A 21,286-nucleotide genomic window follows, 5' to 3' on the forward strand; every position below is an offset into this window, starting at 1 on the left:
ATATAAGACATCTTAAAGTCCTCTTCACAATGAAATGATGAACTATAATATATTTATCAATTATTTAATATCAGAATTCGAGGAACAATAAAACTTTGTATTTATTTATTTTTATTTATTTTTGATGATAAAAATTATCACTGGTAAATAAGTATTTAAACGATAAATCTTAATGAAGTATTTTCTTTTTATAATTGAAAAGAAATGCAACAAAAGTATACAATTTGTCGTTGATATATAATGATTTTTTGGTATAACTAGTATATTTAAAAAATGAAATAATAAGGCTACTCACAACAATTATTACTGCACAAGGAGCGAAAAACGCCCAAATTAGTCCATTGCTTGTTGATAACCAACAACTGAAAAAAGCCAATAGTTTTTCAAAATTTATTTCTAATAAACAAAATCACAAATTTCAAGTACAATACTCGAAAAGTATAAGGGTTTTAAAAAAAAACCTCAACATTAGATTTATGTTATATACTAGCTAAATGTTTCAAAGGTAATGTTTGAAATGTATTGAAATCCCCATTGTCAGTGATAAGTGCAACCCAAATACTGTAAGAAGAAATAAGTATAGACATTCATAAAAATTGAGAATGGAAATGGGGGATGTATCAAAGAGACAACAACCCGACCACAGAAAAAACAACAGCGGAAGGTCACCAACAGGTCTTGTATTGAATATCTCGCAAAATTGACATTACATGATGAAACTGCAAGGCTTGTGACATTCAACAGTGCAATCGTTCACATCTTGAATAGCTTTAGGTTTAATCAAACAGCACCTTCTATTTAATTATTTAGACTTTTGAAGTCTTTATTGTGGTGTTGAATATCGACAATTTGGTTGTAAAATTACATTATGAATAAGCTTACTTTTGTCGAACAGAAAATTTTACATCACTAATTAAAATAAAGAAATTGGTTTTATTTTATCTTGTTTGGTTAAAAGGGAAGGAAATATTATTGATCTTGTTTGGTTTTATGGAAACAAGATAACATAAATTTTTAACAACATCTATATAACAAGACAACTAGCACTCTAGAAAGATGTTTACAATTCATGACATAAATCAGTACGACAGGTGCCATATCTTTAAATTTCTATGTCGTGTCTTGTTTACTATTATTTGTCTCTTTGTCTTTTTCTTTGTCAGCTATGATGTTGTCAGTATATTTTGGATCTTTGACTTTGATTGTCTCTCTGTTATCTTTCGACCCTCTTTTTCAATATGCAAAGGTGTGAAGAGTCAACAGAACTAATCTCGCTGTTATACTGTTCGTAATACCAAAGAGGGACGAAATATACCAAAGGGACAGTCAAACTCATAAATCTAAAACAATGGCTAAAAATGAAAAAGACAAACAGACAAACAATAGTACACATGACACAACATAGAAAACTAAAGAATAAACAACACGAACCCCACCAAAAATTAGGGGTGATCTCAGGTGCTCCATAAGTGTAAGCAGATCCTGCTCCACATGTGGCACCCGTCGTGTTGCTTACGTGATAACAAATCCGGTAAATAGTCTAATTCGGTTTGTCAATTTCATGAAAGGGAAGGGGATTGTAGTTACGACGTAAGGAACATATCCGATATCAATTATGAAACGGTTATTCCATAACGGTCAACCAACTCGTGATGGCGTCCGTAAAATCTACGAAGGAAGGGATGATTTCGACTTCACCATTTGAAACTCTTGGTATAATAGCTTACTTGTGAGCAGCAACCCTCTATCAAGAAAATCATGATAGGGAATGCAAGCACAGGCATATCGTATCAATTGGGAGATTTATACCCCGTATGCAGGTGCTGCTGGAATATGCACTTAATTGTGGAAACTGAGGCATACGATCTTGCTGACTTCTTTCTATTAATTGTCTGTTTGTATTATTAAACGTTTATGCGTACTGCTGCTCTTGATGTAGTTCTTATTTATCGTGTCGCCTTCAAACTGAACACCATAACTTATTTTTATACAATCATGTCTAACTGTTGCGACTGTACTTTTGGATCCTCATCTGTTAGTAAACCAAACGGATCGTGGTTCGAATATACAATATCCAAAAATTTTAGAGTAATATTTTTCATGATTCCTTCATTTGTCAAATATAAATATGATATAAGACCGCATGGAAGAATCAACTGCAGAGGTTATTTTTTTCCCAACATAGTTGTACTTACAGATTTGTATTTTTATAAATTTCTTGGCTTATGTTTTATACTTACTACTTTCCATCGCCGTATCCCTCTAGTTTAGTTACTCCCATCGATATCGCAACAATAAGAACAGGTATTCCTATAAATAAAGAAACTGCATTAAATATCTTAAAATTATAAACATGAACATAGACTTGTGACTTACAAAACAAAAGCATCGAATAGATCAAGTAGAGGTTTCCACACTACCTTCCCCATGCGACTGTTAAAAATTTCTAAAAGTTCCTTATCAAAATAACAATACTTCGCATTAGAATGTCAAATTATCTAATAAGAAGGATTTGGAACTTCGGACTTTTTCCAAATTTCAGTGTTGCCTCAATTTATACACAGATTTTCGTTTTTGTTGAACTATTACATATGACATTACAAGTATGAAATAATCAGAAGTAAAAAAAAACGTGATGAAGCAAAAGACACCAAAAGCAGTATCGAAACCATAACTTGAAGAACTTGTACAACATGTCAAAAACGACGAAACAACAGTCTACCAAGTACTACATAGAAAACTAAATACTAAGCAATGCAGACGCTTCCAATAAACAGGATTCAATTCACATGGAAAGCGTAAGCATGTCCTAATTAATTATTTGCATACATCGTGTTACTTATGTCTAGTTCTTATAATATAACAATAACGGATAAGAGGAAAAATTGTTTGTTTTGTTTGTTGGTTGTGGTTTTTATTGTTTCGCTCGAGGATAAGAAGTCTATTTTTGTAATAGTAAACTAGCCCATTCAAATCATGCAAAAATAAAGAAGAGCATATGCTTTCATAATACTCTATGAAAACAATAGCATATCTAATAGATAGATATAGGAAGATGTGGTGTGAGTGCCAATGCGACAACTCTCCATCCTATTTACGAGTCGACACAGATATTTGGGGTTTATCAGTCTTAAAACGTACCAAATTGTTTTTCTGGTGTATTATAAAAATGTTGGTGTGCTCTTTTTATAATCAATAGCTCTCTAACCATTTGCATTATCCAAAAATTGATATTTTCTCTAACCTGGTTATCATTTTGCTACCTACATCATTTTTTCGATAGGCCATGGTTTTGTTGCAATCTATGTACTTCGATTTGTGATATTTCAACTGACTTCTGATTGGTTTTAATTATATCATTTATTATCATTTTGAATGTTAAGGTTTGAAGACAGTTCATGAAATTTGATTTACTTAAGTAATTATCGAATGCAACATCATATCATGATGTTTGGGTGAATATCATAGCATAAGAATCATACAGATACTCACCCCACGCTATTGGAAGCAAAATAGGTGATATTGAACGTGGTTCTTTGGATACGGTGGCCAGCATTTTACCATGCACAATACCTTCTGCAACCATCATATGTATACCAACCAAGAATAGGAAATGAAGTACAACAGCTACTACCTTGCAAGCGATCTGTAAGCATTGAGCAGAAGTCCGTGAGATTTTAATTTAAAATAATGAAGAACATGCAATGGCAAAATTATTTTGAATTTGAAATACCTTCTTTTTTTATATAATAGGTATCAAAAAGTAAAATACTGGAACTCCAAGGGAAATTTAAAACGGAAAATCCCTTATTAAATTGCAAAATCAAAAGCTCAAACATCAAATTAATGATAATCAAAACTTAATAAAAGTGCATTTTTTTTCTTTAGATTGTAAGAAAGTAAGCGATAAACAAGTATAAGGATACAAATCACCTTATTCTCCGTTCCTTCTATTCCAGCTAAGAATACCACATACGCTAGTAGGAACACTACGGCCATAGTGACAAGAATTTTTGACTTATCAGTTGGAACATGTCTGAAAAATGATAACAACAACAGTTATATATAACGATGAAAGCCATTCAACTGGATTCTATCAAATATAAAAGGGATTCTAATAAGTCTAAACACTCGGTATCCTTCTGTTTCGAGAAATAATTGTTTTATTTTTTTATTTTATTTTAATTCACATTGAAAATGCAAATACCATCTTTGATTCACAATATTACGTTTTTTTGTCAATTGAACGCATTAAACGAACTCATAAAGGCTTCGTATTGTGTCAAACAGCGGATATCTAAAAATTACGATGACATATGATATATAATAATTGATCTAATTGTGTATTTGTGTGTTAATCGTCATTTGAATACCAGTTGACATTCTTGTATCGGCGAAACAGGAGAGGATTTGATAGGTTCTAATTGTCAAATTGGGTGTTAAGACCGGTTCAAATCTTCATTCTTTGATAGTCTAGAAGTCCAACTAATTTCTAAAGACATAAAAAAAACACTACTTAGAGTATCTTATCATAAAAATATGTATTCGATACCAGGATCCTTAAAATTCTGAACCAAACAAATGAAGCTGATGAATTAATTAAATTATTTTGAATGATAAATAATTGGTATCGGGAGAGTTTTGTAAATAAAATTTATTTGCATTTATGTTGAATGACAATTGAATTGGTTTGCTTGGATAAACTTGAAACGTTGATTCTATGAATGCAACACAATATAAAATTTCATAAATGTCCGAACTGTTTTCCGTGTATTCTACAATTGTTTCTTGAGAGTTGCAACACTAGTTCAATACAGATTTTCCTTGCGCAATATAAGTATGTTTGTAAACAAGAAAATGACTGATACATTCAAAATATAACCTTACCTCCATTCCATAAAGTATATTATTAACAATACGACAAGAGCAGCAATGGATACTGAACAACCAATTTGGGTAATAATCGCAAGAACCTCGTCGTGTTTCTCTGGCTGCAAACAAAACCATATGCAATAATTAATGTAAATAAAGACTTTCTAGATAAAATGGTATTGTCAACGGAACAACTATTCAACAGAGCCTGGTTTGTATTGTTTGAACTTGATACTTTATATATGTATATCTCATAGACTAAGGGTCAATAATAATGTTTACTAATGTTCGAAGATACTAAATTTTCTGGGATACAGTTGTTGTTATCCAGTTTCTCTGATTTCCAGTTGATTTTGACCTTCAATATACATATATTATTTATGATAAATGGCTGTATTTAATCCAAAAAGTGCATATTGATGAATATCTTATGGGATATGACCAATGATTGTTTTTTGTGAGTTTTTATAATTATGATTTGACCTTAACATTGTTTTAAATTGAGTGCCATAGATGAATCTTGTATAAAAGAAATGCGTGTTTGACTATCCAATTTATAACTCTATTTTGAATAAAAGAGGGGCGAAAGATACCAAAGGGACAGTCAAACTCGTGAAACTAAAACAAACTGACAACGCCATGGCTAAAAATGAAAAAGACAAACAGAAAACAATAGTACACATGACACAACATAGAAAACTAAAGAATAAACAACACGAACCCCACCAAAAACTAGGGGTGATCTCAGGTGCTCCGGAAGGGTAAGCAGATCCTGCTCCACCTTATCTTGAATAAGATGAGTTTGAATATACAAAGTAATTTGAAAGATCACCGAATACATTATCAGACTTTGCATTGACACATTTGCAGGGGATATTTTGAAAACCAGGATAAGTTGGCTTTACTTTATGCTAATCTCGAGGGTTTCATTTTATTGATAGCTATAAGCCTTTGATAAAAAAAAAATATTAGTATGCATGAATGGGACACTGCCGTTAAAGTACTTATCTAAATATGGTGAACAATAATACGTGTGTTCAAAGCTGCGTTACTTTGTAATCTTTAACATTATATATAACATAACAGATGAGCAGGCCATGTACCAAAAACTAGATGTATCAAAGCGACACGAATGGCCCCGTCTCAAAAAGTAGAAAAATCTGCAATTTCAATAAAACATGTGGACACAAACATGATGGTAGTCTCATATATCAAGAATCAGCTCAAAATCTGGAGACGTATAGAAAAAAAATCCGTGTAAGTGTGATTTTTAACAATTTTCAAGGTTGTTTACCCATAATTTTGGCCAAATTTAGTGGAGCGGAACGATCTTGAACTTGATCTGTAACTAATTATGGTTTGCTCACATACTAAAAATCAGCCCAATATCTGAAAGCATTTAGAAAAAAGGTCTGTATAACTGTGATTTTCAAAAATGTATCATAGACAAAAGCCCATAATTACAGCAAAAGTTAGCAGAGCGGAAGGAAACTTAAACTTGATCTGTAACTCATCATGGGTATCTCACATACCAAAAATCAGCCCAATATCTGAAATCGTTTAGAAAACAAACCGTATAACTGTGATTTTCAACAATATATCAAAGTCCAAAGCCCGTAATTTCGTCAAAAATTAGTGGAGCGGAAAAAAACTTGATGTGTAACTCATCGTGGTTAACTCACATACCAAAAATCAGCCCAATATCTGAAGGTGTTTAGAAAAAAACTCCGTATAATAGTTTGTTGTGGAATGACGGAATGGCAGAACTACGGAATTTTGAAATTTCGGACAAGGGTAAAACTAAATGGCACCGACAACTTCGTTGCGTGGCCATAACAATCCAATATGCTCTTCAGTTAAACTGGCTAAATAACGAATATCATACAGATTTATCGATATGTAAATATAATTCTAATCGCATAGCAATCAGAATACAAATGCGTTCCGGATTTTCACTGTCCCCTTATTCGTCCTTTGTACGCATACAATCTAGGGTTCTTTTAATGCTTTTTGAAATTATAAGAAAAGAAGTCAAACAGTTTGACAATTATCTTTCTTATTAGATATGGTGTGGAATACTCAGTTTTATTGGAGTCTGACCGAATTAGATCGTCAGTATAGATACATTTATCGATGGACTTCAAACTTTTCAAGCCAGCCTTATTGTTGTTTGTTCTGAAGTTTTCCTCCTCAATCCGTTCTGTTAACCATTAGTACGGATTATCTTTCGAAAATGAAACTGCTTTAAAGCATCGATATAGTTGAATAATTTCTGGTTCTTCAAAACAGTGGGCAATAAAAAGTTTGAGTTTGTCTTTTTAGCTCTTGAACCTTTCAACATCAAAGTGAGTTGAAAACTGGTAAACAGGTTCTAAACATAACATACTAAAGTGTCAATATCGAGAGTAAAGTTTTATCAAACTTATGTTTAAACATGATAAAAGAATTCAAAATCGTTATTCTGTGCAAATACAAAAAATATTATTTGAACAGGCATGTTGTGGTTATGAATATATTCCTGCAATTAAGCTGTCGATCATTCGATATTTATATAGTTATTATCAATAAAAGAATGAATACATACTATTTCATATAAACTCAATAAAACAGCAAAGTTTGTCAAATGAGTACTTGTACATTCTGTATAGGTACTATTCTGATGAACAGTCTTTAATCCGTTTGCTGACCAAAAACCATTTGTCCTTTAATGATAAATAATTTTATTCAATTGATTTTAATCAAACAAGTTTGTGTTCGCAACAACAGGCAATCAATTGTCCCGTATAAAAAAAGGAAATCTAATAGTTACGTTGATAATGATAAAACTATTTTTGTGTGCTGCATTGTTCCAATTATTACATTACACTGATCAGTATCGCCATATCTTTAACAGATATACCTATAACTCATAAACTACTTCAATAAGGGTATGAAAAAACAATTGGTTTATTTCAACACCAAACCCTTGACATATTACAGATTCTAATGTTTTTATTTCATTTCATGCATTTTTGGTTGGTTTCTCGGTTATTATTATTTTAGTTTCAGGTGTGGTATTGTGCAGAACAATGATTGTGTTTTCAAAATTATTTTTCATTTGTAAAACATTCTATGTCTGTTGTAATCAGATTGCGGTTTCAGATTCCACCCTTTGTATATCATACCTCCTAGTTGCTATTTCATACATAGTAAGTTTTTTATAACAGAATTCAAACAAAATTATAACAGATGTTATCGTTATCCAAACTTTGGGAAAATATTGTTTATTTAATGTATGGCTGAACAGTTGTTGTTATACACATTGCCTCAACTAACATATATAGGTTCATATGACGAATTATTGCATTGATGCTTGACTGTGGCACATACTCAAACTCTTTTTGAAGGTGATACGATTCAGATTGTTTATGTGCCTTTCGACTTTAAAAGTCGACACATTATTAAACACATAATCGCTTCTCCACGCAGCAGCAATAATATTAAATGTAATAGCACTTTGATTGTTGGGTTTTTTTTTAATGTCGTTAGGTGCTGAAAAGTATGTTTATTTGTTATTTTTATTCATTAAAATAAAATGACTCTGTTTTACTTGAACGACTACTTGAAACGAGGGGTTCCCTTTAGATAACTAATTAGACTTACTCCAAAGTGTAATTCCAGAACGAGCATCTAACTCCTTCGTCGTGAATCTGCAAACAAATGATTTGGCGATTATGAAATATTATTAACTGCGAAATCTTCGAAAAATTCGAAATGATGAATGTTAATAAATTAAAGCATATTATACACATTAAATAAAAATCTCTACTCTACTTGCTACATAGGTGAGGAAGTCAAGGTGTAAGGTATTTTGTATTTCAAGAACTTCAGAAGCCTCTTTGTCTACCACTGTTTAACCCCTTGATATATTCCTTCTGCATATGATTTTAAACATTTTTTTTATTATGTTTTTGTTTTGTTATTTAAATCAAAACGTTTTTCAAAACATCTATCATTTATTATTATGTATCTATGAAATATGCTATTATATATATTACCTGATCATATTTGAAGTATAGATATAATGGTGGATTCAAACTAAGCATGTCGATTCCTGGTAGAGCCAGTGACAGAACTGACGTTATCACTGTAATTTCCTGATTATCGACACTGTTATTCAAAAATTGACAAAACAAATGTATTTAAACTATAGAATATACATTCTATTGATACATTGATAACATTATAATTTCTTATTTTTAAAGGAACATAAGCTGTCAAATTCATGTTCATTGATTAGACTCAAGTTCTCATATTTGATGTATAAGATATTGAAAAGTATATCCAAATTTTAAAAGGCTAAAATAAACAGTTGACGATGCATTGGCTCGATTATATGTATCAGCATTTCTTGTGTATTTCATGTAAAGTCTTAAAACGTTTAACTTTTCTTAAAGCTAGCAGAAAAAAATAATAACACTTGTTTAAACTGGAAATTGCCTCAACTGTCAATAGGAAAGTCAGCATGACAGAAGATATTAGTCTTCTAATTTTCGACATGCACGCGAAATGATGCGAGGTTTCATTTTTATTATCACAATTCCGACAGTACAGAACAGACATTAAAAATCGTTATAGGAAAGCTCATGATCAAACATAACTGTATAACAAAAAAAACAAATAAAACAAAATAAACAACATCATAATCATGCATATTTCTCATTTTAATAGCAAATAAAGTCGCTGAACACCTGCCATTCGTTGCTGTACTTCATATAACATGTCATGACGAAATATCATGAACAGTAAAGGAACATAAGCATTTAAAAAATTCAAAACATCTCATCCAGAAAAATATTTTAATGATGCTTGAAGATACATATTAACGACTATACGTTTATTTACAGGATTATTTTAATTAATATCACCTTGTTTTCCTTGGCAATAACTGTGCTATTGTACTATAATGAATTGCAATGTATCCTGTTGTATTTGTTCTTTCTACAAATATAAAACATCTGTTAAAACTGATAATTGAACACCATTAATTTGAAATATATTATTAAGAATGCGATTCAGCAATTAATCGTCTTTGTAACTTTTCATTTATCTTTATTGAAAGATAATTATTCTCTAACTTTATACCATAATAGTTCATTGCAAAAATTTTCTCAATTAATAAATGCAAATCTTTTTTTTTTCTCCTGAAAAAGCAACACTATCATTTGAAATTTCGAATACTAATTTATGATGATTTGATAATTTCAAAGATCTTAAATAAAACGATAAATAAGATTATTTGTCATTGATATGGTTATATTTATAAATTTACTGTTTACAAATTTTTGATTTTTTTGAAATACTAAGGCTTTTCTACCTCAGGCATAGATTACCTTAGCTTTATTTGGCAACACTTTTAGGAATTTTGGTTCTCAATGCTCTTCAACTTCGTACTTTATTTGGCCTTTTAACCTTTTTGAATTCGAGCGTCACTGATGAGTCTTTTGTAGACGAAACGCGTCTGGCGTATATACTAAATTTAGTCCTGGTATCTATGATGAGTTTATTTATTATACTATCAGGTATAAATCACCATGATTTAAAAATCATTTTGTTGAAATAAAGAGTTGAGCTACTAGTATATGTCAATGAGATACAACCCAACGGCACAAAACAGTAAAAAATCATTACCTCTCAAGCTCTCCTTATCTAGGAAAAGACGGTCGTCCTTGCCAAGTGGTTGATTAAATGCGTGGAAAGTTATGTTTCCTTCGTTGTTTTGGTTTATTTCTACATCTAAAAAGACCACGTTACTTACAAAGTTGCAAATAAATAATGTTTAAACCAACTGAAAATGTTGAATGATTAAAGTTAAGCAATGTTAAACATTATATAGGTTACGACATTAACACATTTAGAAAGTATCTGAAGAAAGGGTATGTGATCTCGATGTATATTTAATCTATCAACTTTCAGCTATGATAAAAGTTATATTCCATTCGATATTCATGATATTCACATCTAAATATATTACAACATTATATGTTTGAATGAATGTCTTCAAGCCTTTCTTTAAACAAAAGTCTTAATAATCTTAGATAAAGTATTTGCAGCGATATATCATGATCTAGATCTGTTTTTGTCTTAAAGAAGCGTTAAGTCTATTTGGGTTTTTTTTCAGATTTTTAAAGGTAAAATTGGTTTAATCTTAATAAAAATAATGTACAAATAACTCAATTACCCAAAGATGGTCTTGAAATTTTCAATGTTTTATTGTTGTTTTGAAGTGAATTAAATGCAACACCAGCAAATGTTGATGTTATATTCATTACTTTAGCTGCGTTGTTATCTCCAACCTGTAAAAGAGGAATTCTTATATATATATATAAAACTGACGTGGAAAGGTAACACATGCCCACCGAAAGCTCTTTTTTTGAGAGCCCAGGTGGTCGTGTGGTCTAGCGGGACGGCTGCAGTGCAGGCGATTTGGTGTCACGATATCACAGTAGCATGGGTTCAAATCCCGGCGAGGGAAGAACCAAAAATTTGCGAAAGCAAATTTACAGACCTAACATTGTTGGGTTGATGTTTAGACGAGTTGTATATATGTATATATATATATATTATCAACAGAATACGAAGCACAATGTGTTCAAGTGTTGAATAAAAATGGAATAAGAAACAACGATAATGAAGGTAAAACAAATTCATAAAACATTTCCAGTTTGTACATTTTTCGATTCGTGGTTGACCTTGACATTACTAGTAACTCCAACATAAAAGCTTTCTGTAATTAAAACAATACTACGAAGTAATTTTATGAATTACATAAACGATTGGCATGACTCAATGTGACTCTTTATGAAATCCAGTGATCTGTGGTTAATTTTTATACTCATTATATTGGTAATAGTATCTACAGAATCGCTTATTTAAATGATGATTAACGTCAGTCATATATAATTATAAGCTTTGAATCTTTTATGAGCTTTTTTTATAGATACCTCTTGCCACAAATCTGTTGCCGTATCACTTGACAATAATGTATTTGTAGCTGACAAGTAAGCCTGAAAATTAGGAAAAAACAATGTATTTATATTAAGTGCATAATATACATCTTGTTAGGGGAAAGCATGGTGTACTTGTACTATTATGCGATCACTGTTTCTGTAATATTTTGTATATGTACATTTTTAAGATCAAACTATGTTTCTTCCTTACCATTTGGTAAAAAGAGCTTGAAATTAAGAACCGTTTACATGTTACATTGCAAACACAAGTTTGTATTGCGACTTATCTACTGTAAAATGTGAAAACAAAATTATAGTACATGTGTATGATGTCATTAAAGTGAGAGGGTTAGCGCTATAGAACCAGGTTTAATCCGCCATGTTCTAAATTTGAAAATGCATATACCAAGTCAGGAACATGACAGTTCTTGTCCATTCGTTTTTGATGCGTTTTGCTATTTGATTTTGCCATGTGATTATGGATATCCGAATTGATTTTCCTCTGAGTTCAGTATTTTTGTGATTTTACTTTTTAATAAGAGTTATTTACAGAGACATGTGTCTCATTTTTCTTGTTCACAGAATTTTTATATACAAAAGATATACTTATTCAAACGATAAACATAATTTAACAAAATACAGTTAATTCTATATTTTAATGAAATTTATTTCCAAGTTATCGTTTAGTAAGATACAAAGAACATATTCTTGTATAAAAACTATAACTGCTATTTCTTTCATTTTCCTTTTTTTGTGCCAGTTATCGGATTTATCTCTTATTTATATTTTTCATAGGATAACTTTGAAGACTTTTCACATCTTTTGCGATTTTCCTTTTTCTGACACATGATATAAGGTAATAGTTCTGTACGTATGATATACATTATACTTTTGAAAATTACACAGCACGGTGTGGTATTTAGGAATATAGGCATTTTCCATTCAAACCTTCTAGTAAAATAGACATAGCTTTTTAACTAAACATAAAATTAAAACAGATCTTGTTAGACGTTAGAGACAAATTAAATGAAAGTCTGCTAATAAGAGTTTACTATGAACTTTGATATATTTATATTTGTACAAAACAAATAAAGACGAAATAAAAAAAGACTTATCGATACATATAGTTCAGACAAAAATTTCTTTTTCATCTCTTCGTAATGTCTTAATTTGTCGTGACTGTCTTTTATCACATGGCAAATATAACATTGTATATCTTTTGAAGAGAATAGTTACCTCTGTTTCTGAGAATGATATATTTCTACTTTTTGAGGAGAAAATATCAGTGGTTTTCTCCAGAATTATAACTCCACTGTTGATATCTCCAGTGATCAACGAAGACTGGTTGTTTAAGGAATATGTAGTATTCGAATATGTTCTCAGGATCTCTTCGATTGACACATTTTGAAATCCATCATTTACATTTTCTAGCTAAAAGAATAATTGCATGCGTCTGAATGATTGTTGATCTGCTGCTTCCTTCATCAGGATAAATATAATTGACCAGAACAGTACTACATCAATTATCCACTAACACATTGAGATGTAAGGTATTAAATCATAATTTATTTACCCAAAGAAACAAAAAATCTTGTTATTATTGGACAGAATTCTAGTTCTGTTTTTAACTGGTATTTATGGGTGTATGATTTAGTTTGACAGTTTCTGAATAATGATTCATAAGCTATAGATATATAGAGTATGAAAATATGTGTTCTGTTATATCAAGCATCTGACAGTGCTGTTACTTATTATAAATATTAATGTAGTCACGTCCGATTTGAAAAGGTGTCGTTGCACCATCTACCAAGGGCCACACTTTTAGAATAAAGTAAATTAAGTCACATTCCGCTTTACTATAACGGTTTTTGTTTTGTCCATTCGTATGTACTTTATATTATTTGTTGCTGAATTGTACATTCTGAATTTACGATTCATTTTTAATTTGGAACTAGGAAAAGGGTCAGAAGACAAATGAAGTTAATTTAAAAGGCATATACTTTCCTTCCCTCGTAGTAAATTGATACTGGTTCTAAATATAAAGTATTGGAATTATATATATTGATTTGGTTAACCTAATTTTTATAATTAAAGATAACAGTTTCTGAAAATTTTCAAGTATTCCGTCAAATGGTCAATAGAAAAGGTCAGATTGATGACTATTCGACATTACCTTTTTAATTTAATTGCTTGTTAGTTGCAGAAGGCGCTTTCTTCAAAAAAACAATATTTATCCCAGTTTGATATTAAGTCTTACTTGATCTATCAGGTTTCTGAAGATTCGTCTTTCACAATTAGTTACATTTGCTGATCCCCACACTCCGGAATTTCCTTTTTGATTACATTTGCGTGAAACCATCCCTACAAAGAAATGCACTTATCAATCAGTTTTAACACATCAACGTTGAAGAAAAGGGATGGTTAGTGTCAACAAACAGACCAATAACGAACAGCTAGTCATATAAAGAGATTCATTTTAAAACGGTGAATAAAAAGTGAGAACGCTTTATTTAAATAAAAAAAAGGTTGTGCATGTCAAGGAGACGTTCACCAATCATAAAGATAAGCAATGTTAAAGGCAAATTTTAAACATAAACTTGATTTCAGATCATAATAGGAAAATAAACGTTCACGTACAATTTGTATCAATATTGTCCTAAACCTGTTTAAAATGAAATATTTGTCAACTACTAGTAGGCAATTTTAGAAATAAAAATGAGAAAGGAAAAGGAGAATGTATCAAACCGACAACAACCCGACCATAGACAACAGGCGAAGGCCACCAATAGGTCTTCAGTGTAGCGACAAACTCTCGCACCCGTAGGCGTCCTTCAGCTGGCCCCTTAAAAAATATGCATACTAGTACAGTGATAATGAACTTCATACTATCTCTGATTTATACACAAGAAACTAATATAAAAAATCTTACATTAGTAATGGTTATATGTATGCAGTCATAGTGAAAGCATTCGCTCAACTGTGAAAATCCTCATGTCTGAATACCGTTATTAATATAATTATAAAGTCTTGAATAATTTAACTACTTTTGCAATTTCAGGGGCAACGTATATATTTGTACTTCTTCTTTTTTGTCAGAGACAATGATAACTTTCGAAATTTGTTGTTTTGTTCAACAAAACAATATCACAAATAAGCGTTCTACATATCATCATTCATTTATCAAAAAATATCGATCGTATTGTGGTTCAAAAGAGGGACGAAAGATACCAAAGGAACAGTCAAACTCATAAATCTAAAACAAACTAACAACGCCATGGATAAAAATGAAAAAGACAAACAGACAAACAATAGTACACATGACACAACATAGAAAACTAAAGAATAAACAACACGAACCCCACCAAAAACTAGGGGTGATCTCAGGTGCTCCGGAAGGGTAAGCAGATCCTGCTCCACATGTGGCACTCGTCAAAGGTTCTGACAGAAGAGTTTGCATATCCATAAAAATAAATATTTTTCTTATTTCTTGATTTTCTTATTTGTTGAGCTTACATGAAGCTTTGACAAATACAATTGCAAATGTATTTATTATTTTGCACAACGGTTCTGTCTGTTGTTAAATGGCATGTAGAATATTTGATACTGTTAATTTGTATAGGATAATACAAATTAAATACAAGTGTTATATTAATCCTACCATCAAATCCTTCAGGACATGACAAGAATGCTGTAAGGCCTACGTTTGTCGCGTTCCAAGTCATATTGTGTGTTCCAAAAGTATATGTGTCTGTTTCAGGTGCACAGAATGGGATAGCTGCAATAAAAAAATGATTTGTTGGTAGGACTGTCCCATTACTAGGTAATCTGCACTCATGTCCACATGTAAAATGTCATTTAACTTTTCGTTTAGACTCAAATTCTTTAAAACACGTTTTTTTGGGGGCAATTTTGTTTTTCAATATTTGGAATATTTTACATTTTATAAAACAAAGGAAGGTTAATACATATTTTGTTAAAGTTTTCATACATTTACTGTGCACCATCATTCTTTCAAAAACCTACCAACTCATTCTTGTGAGGCTTGATATTGCCGCTCAGATAAAAAACAAAAAGGTCGAAAGCCTAAACTAGTACAAAATTGGAGAGCATTGAGGACCAAAAGCTCGACAAATTTGAGTCTAATACGTATAGGTTTTTCTGCATGGGATAAGAGCATACTTATAATTTAGAATAATTCATACTTTTACACTCAGTAAATTTTTAGAAAATGACTATATAATAGATAAACATGATAGATATACTAAGAGTATAACCATTCCATAGTCATTACTAGCTTTGGAACTGACATGACTCATAGATTTTGTTTTCCTTTTCCGTTGTTTAATTAAAACTTGTTAAGCAAATGTCCTCGCTCTCGTTCTGATCTTAAAGGTTGAATTTCTGTAAATATAAACAACGCAATTTTCCATAGGAAATCCCTTTGCGGCTAAAACAGTGACGCTTTTATTATGAAGTTTCGTGAAAAATCATATCCTAGAACGGAAAATTGATATGCACTACTATTTTATTCAAAGGGCAAAACATATGGTTGTGCGGCATATACTCAACAAAAATTATGTACTACCCCTAAATTTTCTTAAAGCCTACTTTAATATTATATGTTCACTACAATAGTATTTTTTTATACTGGTAACAGTACCACGTTATGTCTCAATGAAACATATATAGTTATCTTGCATGTCAACAAATTAAAATATCTATGAATATATATATATCTCTCCCCAAAAGATGCGTGGTTTGAGAAACAGTTGTCATTTAAAATTGCAGACTGAAGTAGTTTTATGTACTGGTCAGGTAGTTACCAACATTTTCAGGTAACTAAAACCGTTCGCCTTTATACTTTTTTATCATTTGATTTAAATGTTTCGAGAACAGGTTTAAAATCCAGAAAAGCGATTCGGAGGAACAAAATGTATAGGGAGTTATTTGTATTATCACAAATATTGGGTATCTTTGCCAACCTGATGACGAAAAGGACCAGCGGTGTTAAAACTATACGTAAATGTCATACCTTCATCAAAAACTGTAATAAGGATGTTTTTTGTAAATGTTGACTGATTCTGAAGCTGCATTTCACATCTAATTGTAGTACTGTCCATTAGCTCAGTGATATTCAGTTTTACTCCATGTTGGTATTTGTCTTGACTTTCAGCTAGGAATAATAATAAACAAAATTTTGAAGGCATGATAACAGAGATATGCAAGTGGCTGGTTGAGACCTCTGCATTTTTCCTTTAATCTCTTATCCATTGGTTTTTTTTTCCAAACCTTATTATCTTAGGGTTTTGCAATAACGATTGTATATTTGTGATTGATAATAATACACAATAAACTGTTATCATAGAGATATGTCTGGCTTTTTTGTAATTTTTATAATGAAAATGTTGAAATTAAAATAACATCATACCTTAACATGTAAGTTTTGCAAATGTTCAAAGCCATTGAACCATGACTGAAGGTATATGGCTGAACAATCTCCATGGAAATAAGATGTGCGAATGCTAATACAACTGCACACCTAATACCATTAACTTATCTTAAGTAGTTACCTTAAAACAACCCTAAACACAAACTTAGCAAAAAGTCAATAGAAATTAACTGAGGGGACGGGGTCAAATGTTCTCCATGGTAATGAGACTTGCCAATGCTTATACAATTGCATACCAAATATTATTGACCTACCACAAGTTTTTCCCCATTAACCAGCCAAATCTAAAACAATACACAAAAAAGTAAGCAAAAGTTTCAAAATCAATAGACCATAACCGAGGTTGCGGGGCCAAATAATACCATGAAAAAGAGATATGCCAACCATGTACAACTGCATATCAATTATCACTAACTTACTACTAGTGGTTCCCAATAAACTGACCTAATCACAAACTAAAACATGAAAATATAGCAAAAATTTCAAAAGCACTTGACCATGACTGAGGGAACGGAGCCAAATAGTCCCCATGGCAATGAGATATGCCAATGAGTATACAACTGCATACCAAATATCTTTGACAAACCACTGGTGGTTCACCATTAAGTAGACCTATTTACAAAATAATACATTGTTGACGACGACGACACCAGAAACAGCATACATATGTCACGCTTTTTAACTCAGTCAAGCGAGACAAAAAGAAAATGTGAATTAAATGGCTTAAAACATTGGTATACCAACTTCATTGTCTACGACAGTTAGATATGTGAATATCGGCATACTATTTCAACAGGTATTCTGTTCAAATTCTGTGTCCTTGTGGAGCAAAGGTACTCTTTGTTGTTTCGCTATATTCCATGAGTTTTATTTTACGTTACAGGTTATATAATTTATATCTGCTGATTGATAATATAATAACATGCCATTTCATCATGATGACTTATTTAGTTCAAACTGAAGTGTTTTGTTATGGCATCTATTTAAATTGCTTCCATGCGATGTATAACGGTCATTATGTAATGGGCTTGCATAATTCCAATAACTACACATTACATTTTGGATGAATTGAATAACAAAACTCCAAAAAGTTGTGATTAATGTGTTGCCATTTCCACCCTACTGTTCTATAAAGATATCAATGAATACGCAATACATTTTTAGAAGTTGTAGAACTTACCATTGATGTCATTTCCGAAAAGTGTGAAGTTAGTATCTAACTGATGGAGGGTATTGGGAATGAGATCACATACAACTTCAGTCCCAGATCCTTTATCAACTGTTTCAGGATTTGCTATTAGTCTTAGAGTGAAAACTACAATAGCAACACTTGACAATGCAGATTCATCTAAAACAGTTGCATTGCACGTTAAATTGCCTGCAATTTAAACAATTATATACATTAAACCTTTCTTATTGATTGTATATACGACCATAACATAATTCAGATACAATAACAGTTGAGTAAAAAAGTAAAATAATAGAACAAACAAACAAAAATGTCCCTTATCAAAAGGCAAAATCAAAAGACCTAGTTTTTTTTCGATAGCTAAACCTCTCACTCTCTCAAAAAAAATATTTTGAAGCATTGTCTTTTGAATAATTGTTTTTTTAATAGATCATCAATCGCTTTTGTTTCATCATGAATATTGTATAAAATCCACTTTGAATTAAATACAATTTCAAAACAAATTTAGTAACTGTTTTGTTTCCAATTTTATGACGGCAACTATTTCATCAATACCACATTTTCTTATTTACAATTGAGTTGTAAGATTAAATGTAAAGCATTGATAAATTCCAAATCAAATATGTTTTCGTAGATCACGAATCTCTTCGTCATTTGATCTTTTTCTGATTTTGAATTTATAAAATTTGTAGTTTATGAGTTTTTCTCATCATCTTCTTTTTTTCACAAAACATATAAAATGTATTCAAAAGAAGTAATTTTGAGAACAGTATTATGCACACAACACTTTCTCTTACCTCTGTCTCTCCGATTCGCATTTATAACTGAGAGTTCTGAATAATTTTTTGTGGATTCAATTCGAAATCTGGATGATGTTATCTCTGTGCTGTTCAATGTCCATCTATATGTCACATTATAATCTGACTCTGTAGTTGCCTCACACCTAACACGAAATGTTCCTCCTTCCACGGCGGATAGCTGTCCGTCGACATCAAGACTAATGTTGCTTATCAGTTGAACTGCAAATTTACGAAATGTTATAAAGGATGTTATTTATAAAACGAAATGAAATAAATTAACCAACATCTTAACATTCTAACTCCATAAGTAAACCAAATAAACATATATCAATACGAACAAACAAACAAAGCCAGAAAACAATAAGAATGTCTAAATAAAATGGTTTTGCTAAGCATCAGAATAGTTAGTCATAAGCAAGATCAGCAATTAGCAGTAAAAATCAGTTAATTTTGGACTTGCTGAATTTCCCATGCTGTTTCACAGAGAGCATTGTATATGGTCTGTTCATTCATTTCGTAGTCCTATTAATTTATCACCCGGTCATTGCAATCCAAAAAATCATGGCAGGACAGAAGACGACTCCAATCTATTTCTGGAATTTTCTTTGGTTCCTGTATTGTATTGTTATATGTACTGGAATAAATAGCTGTTAAAGTTAAACAAGTTGTTATTTAATGTAAAATTCAAATGTTAATTAATACAAAGTTTCTGTTTTATCCTCAGTTGACATCATACGCTTTACATTGTATGGTGACCTAAAGTTTTTAATTTCTGTGTCATTTGGTTTCTTGTGGAGAGTTATCTCATTGGCAATCATATAAAATCTTCTAATATATATATCATGATAGATCTGTGGAAGAAAACATCACATTACACCACGCTTAACACTAAAACAATTTAACTGTTTAACATCACAATCTTAATTGGTTGATCGATACGATTTTGTCGGTACAACTTACGACGATATTTACGTGAGCTTAGATCTTCGGATACCAGTATATTCGTCCGATATGCAAAATTAACGATTCTTTGTTGTAATATTTTGACTGTATGTTGATGATTCCGGTCTCTCTCCCTTTGGAGTTCATACAATTTGCTCGGTTGTTTGTTTTTCTTTAATTTGTATTATTTTAATGGATGTATGAAATTTGAACATCGGGTTACTACTGTTGGCAACTTGCCTCCAATAAAGCATATTTTTTTTCTGTTTTTAAAGATAAGCAACACACATTTACACTTGCATTACTATAAGTAATTCAATTGCCGCACGTACATTGTTATCTTGATATACATATGCTAAGTTTCTATAATTTGCATTGTTATGTCTAAAACTGATTTTTTTTCTGTGATTTAACAGTATCCATGCTAAAATTATTGTGATTGTTGAAAATTCAACCATGTTAATACGACTGTTCGTTGGTATCTATCAGCTTGTATATGAAAGAACAGGATACAGAAATGAAACAAATTACAGAAACATATATTGAAAATAACATTATTATTGCGAATTTTAGTAAAATATGTATATTGTATAAATCATTGTTAATATATCAATAAAAGAATTGAAGTTATAAAAAACAGCTGGATGAAAATAGTGAGAGTCGTTTTAAGTAAGCACAGCGAGGCCGATAATTTGACAATGATCGTCTAGATCGTGTTTCTCAGTCTTGGGTTTCAGTACTGTTTTTTTGTTATATTCAACAGATATTTTCATGGCATTGTCATTTTTTGTCTTTTTATGAGTTTGACTACGCCTTTAGTATCTTTGGCTTATCTTTTATTCCTCATAAATGATCTTTCACGCTTTACCAATATCATATCGGGAGTACTTTTCAATCAAAGTATTAATCGGATAGAACGTTAGTTTTCAACATATGAAATTTATATCAGTCTGCATAATTGGCCGTTTCAGAATCTAAAGGACTATGGGTAATTTTATTGTTCGTACCCCAAAAATGAAAATAACGTCACAACATTGGTCGAATT

General features: G+C 31.1%; 1 protein-coding gene across 1 annotated transcript; it reads right to left on the reverse strand.

Annotated features, from left to right (window-relative positions):
- Positions 1–24: 24 nt before the first annotated feature.
- Positions 25–20,780, reverse strand: LOC134685856 (adhesion G protein-coupled receptor L2-like). The gene is made up of 19 exons (XM_063545687.1): positions 19,297–20,780; positions 18,491–18,688; positions 16,894–17,034; positions 15,520–15,636; positions 14,119–14,222; positions 13,098–13,292; positions 11,856–11,918; positions 11,093–11,207; positions 10,543–10,647; positions 9,780–9,852; positions 8,910–9,021; positions 8,515–8,561; positions 7,457–7,574; positions 4,888–4,991; positions 3,934–4,036; positions 3,493–3,646; positions 2,241–2,310; positions 296–362; positions 25–42 (listed from the first exon to the last, which is right to left on the reverse strand). The coding sequence occupies exons 3-19, from the start codon at positions 16,979–16,981 to the stop codon at positions 25–27; spliced, it is 1,653 nt and encodes a 550-aa protein (XP_063401757.1). The 5' UTR covers positions 16,982–17,034; positions 18,491–18,688; positions 19,297–20,780.
- Positions 20,781–21,286: the final 506 nt, after the last annotated feature.

Source organism: Mytilus trossulus, chromosome 1 (assembly GCF_036588685.1).
Source record: "Mytilus trossulus isolate FHL-02 chromosome 1, PNRI_Mtr1.1.1.hap1, whole genome shotgun sequence".
Taxonomy (NCBI): Eukaryota; Metazoa; Mollusca; class Bivalvia; order Mytilida; family Mytilidae; genus Mytilus; species Mytilus trossulus.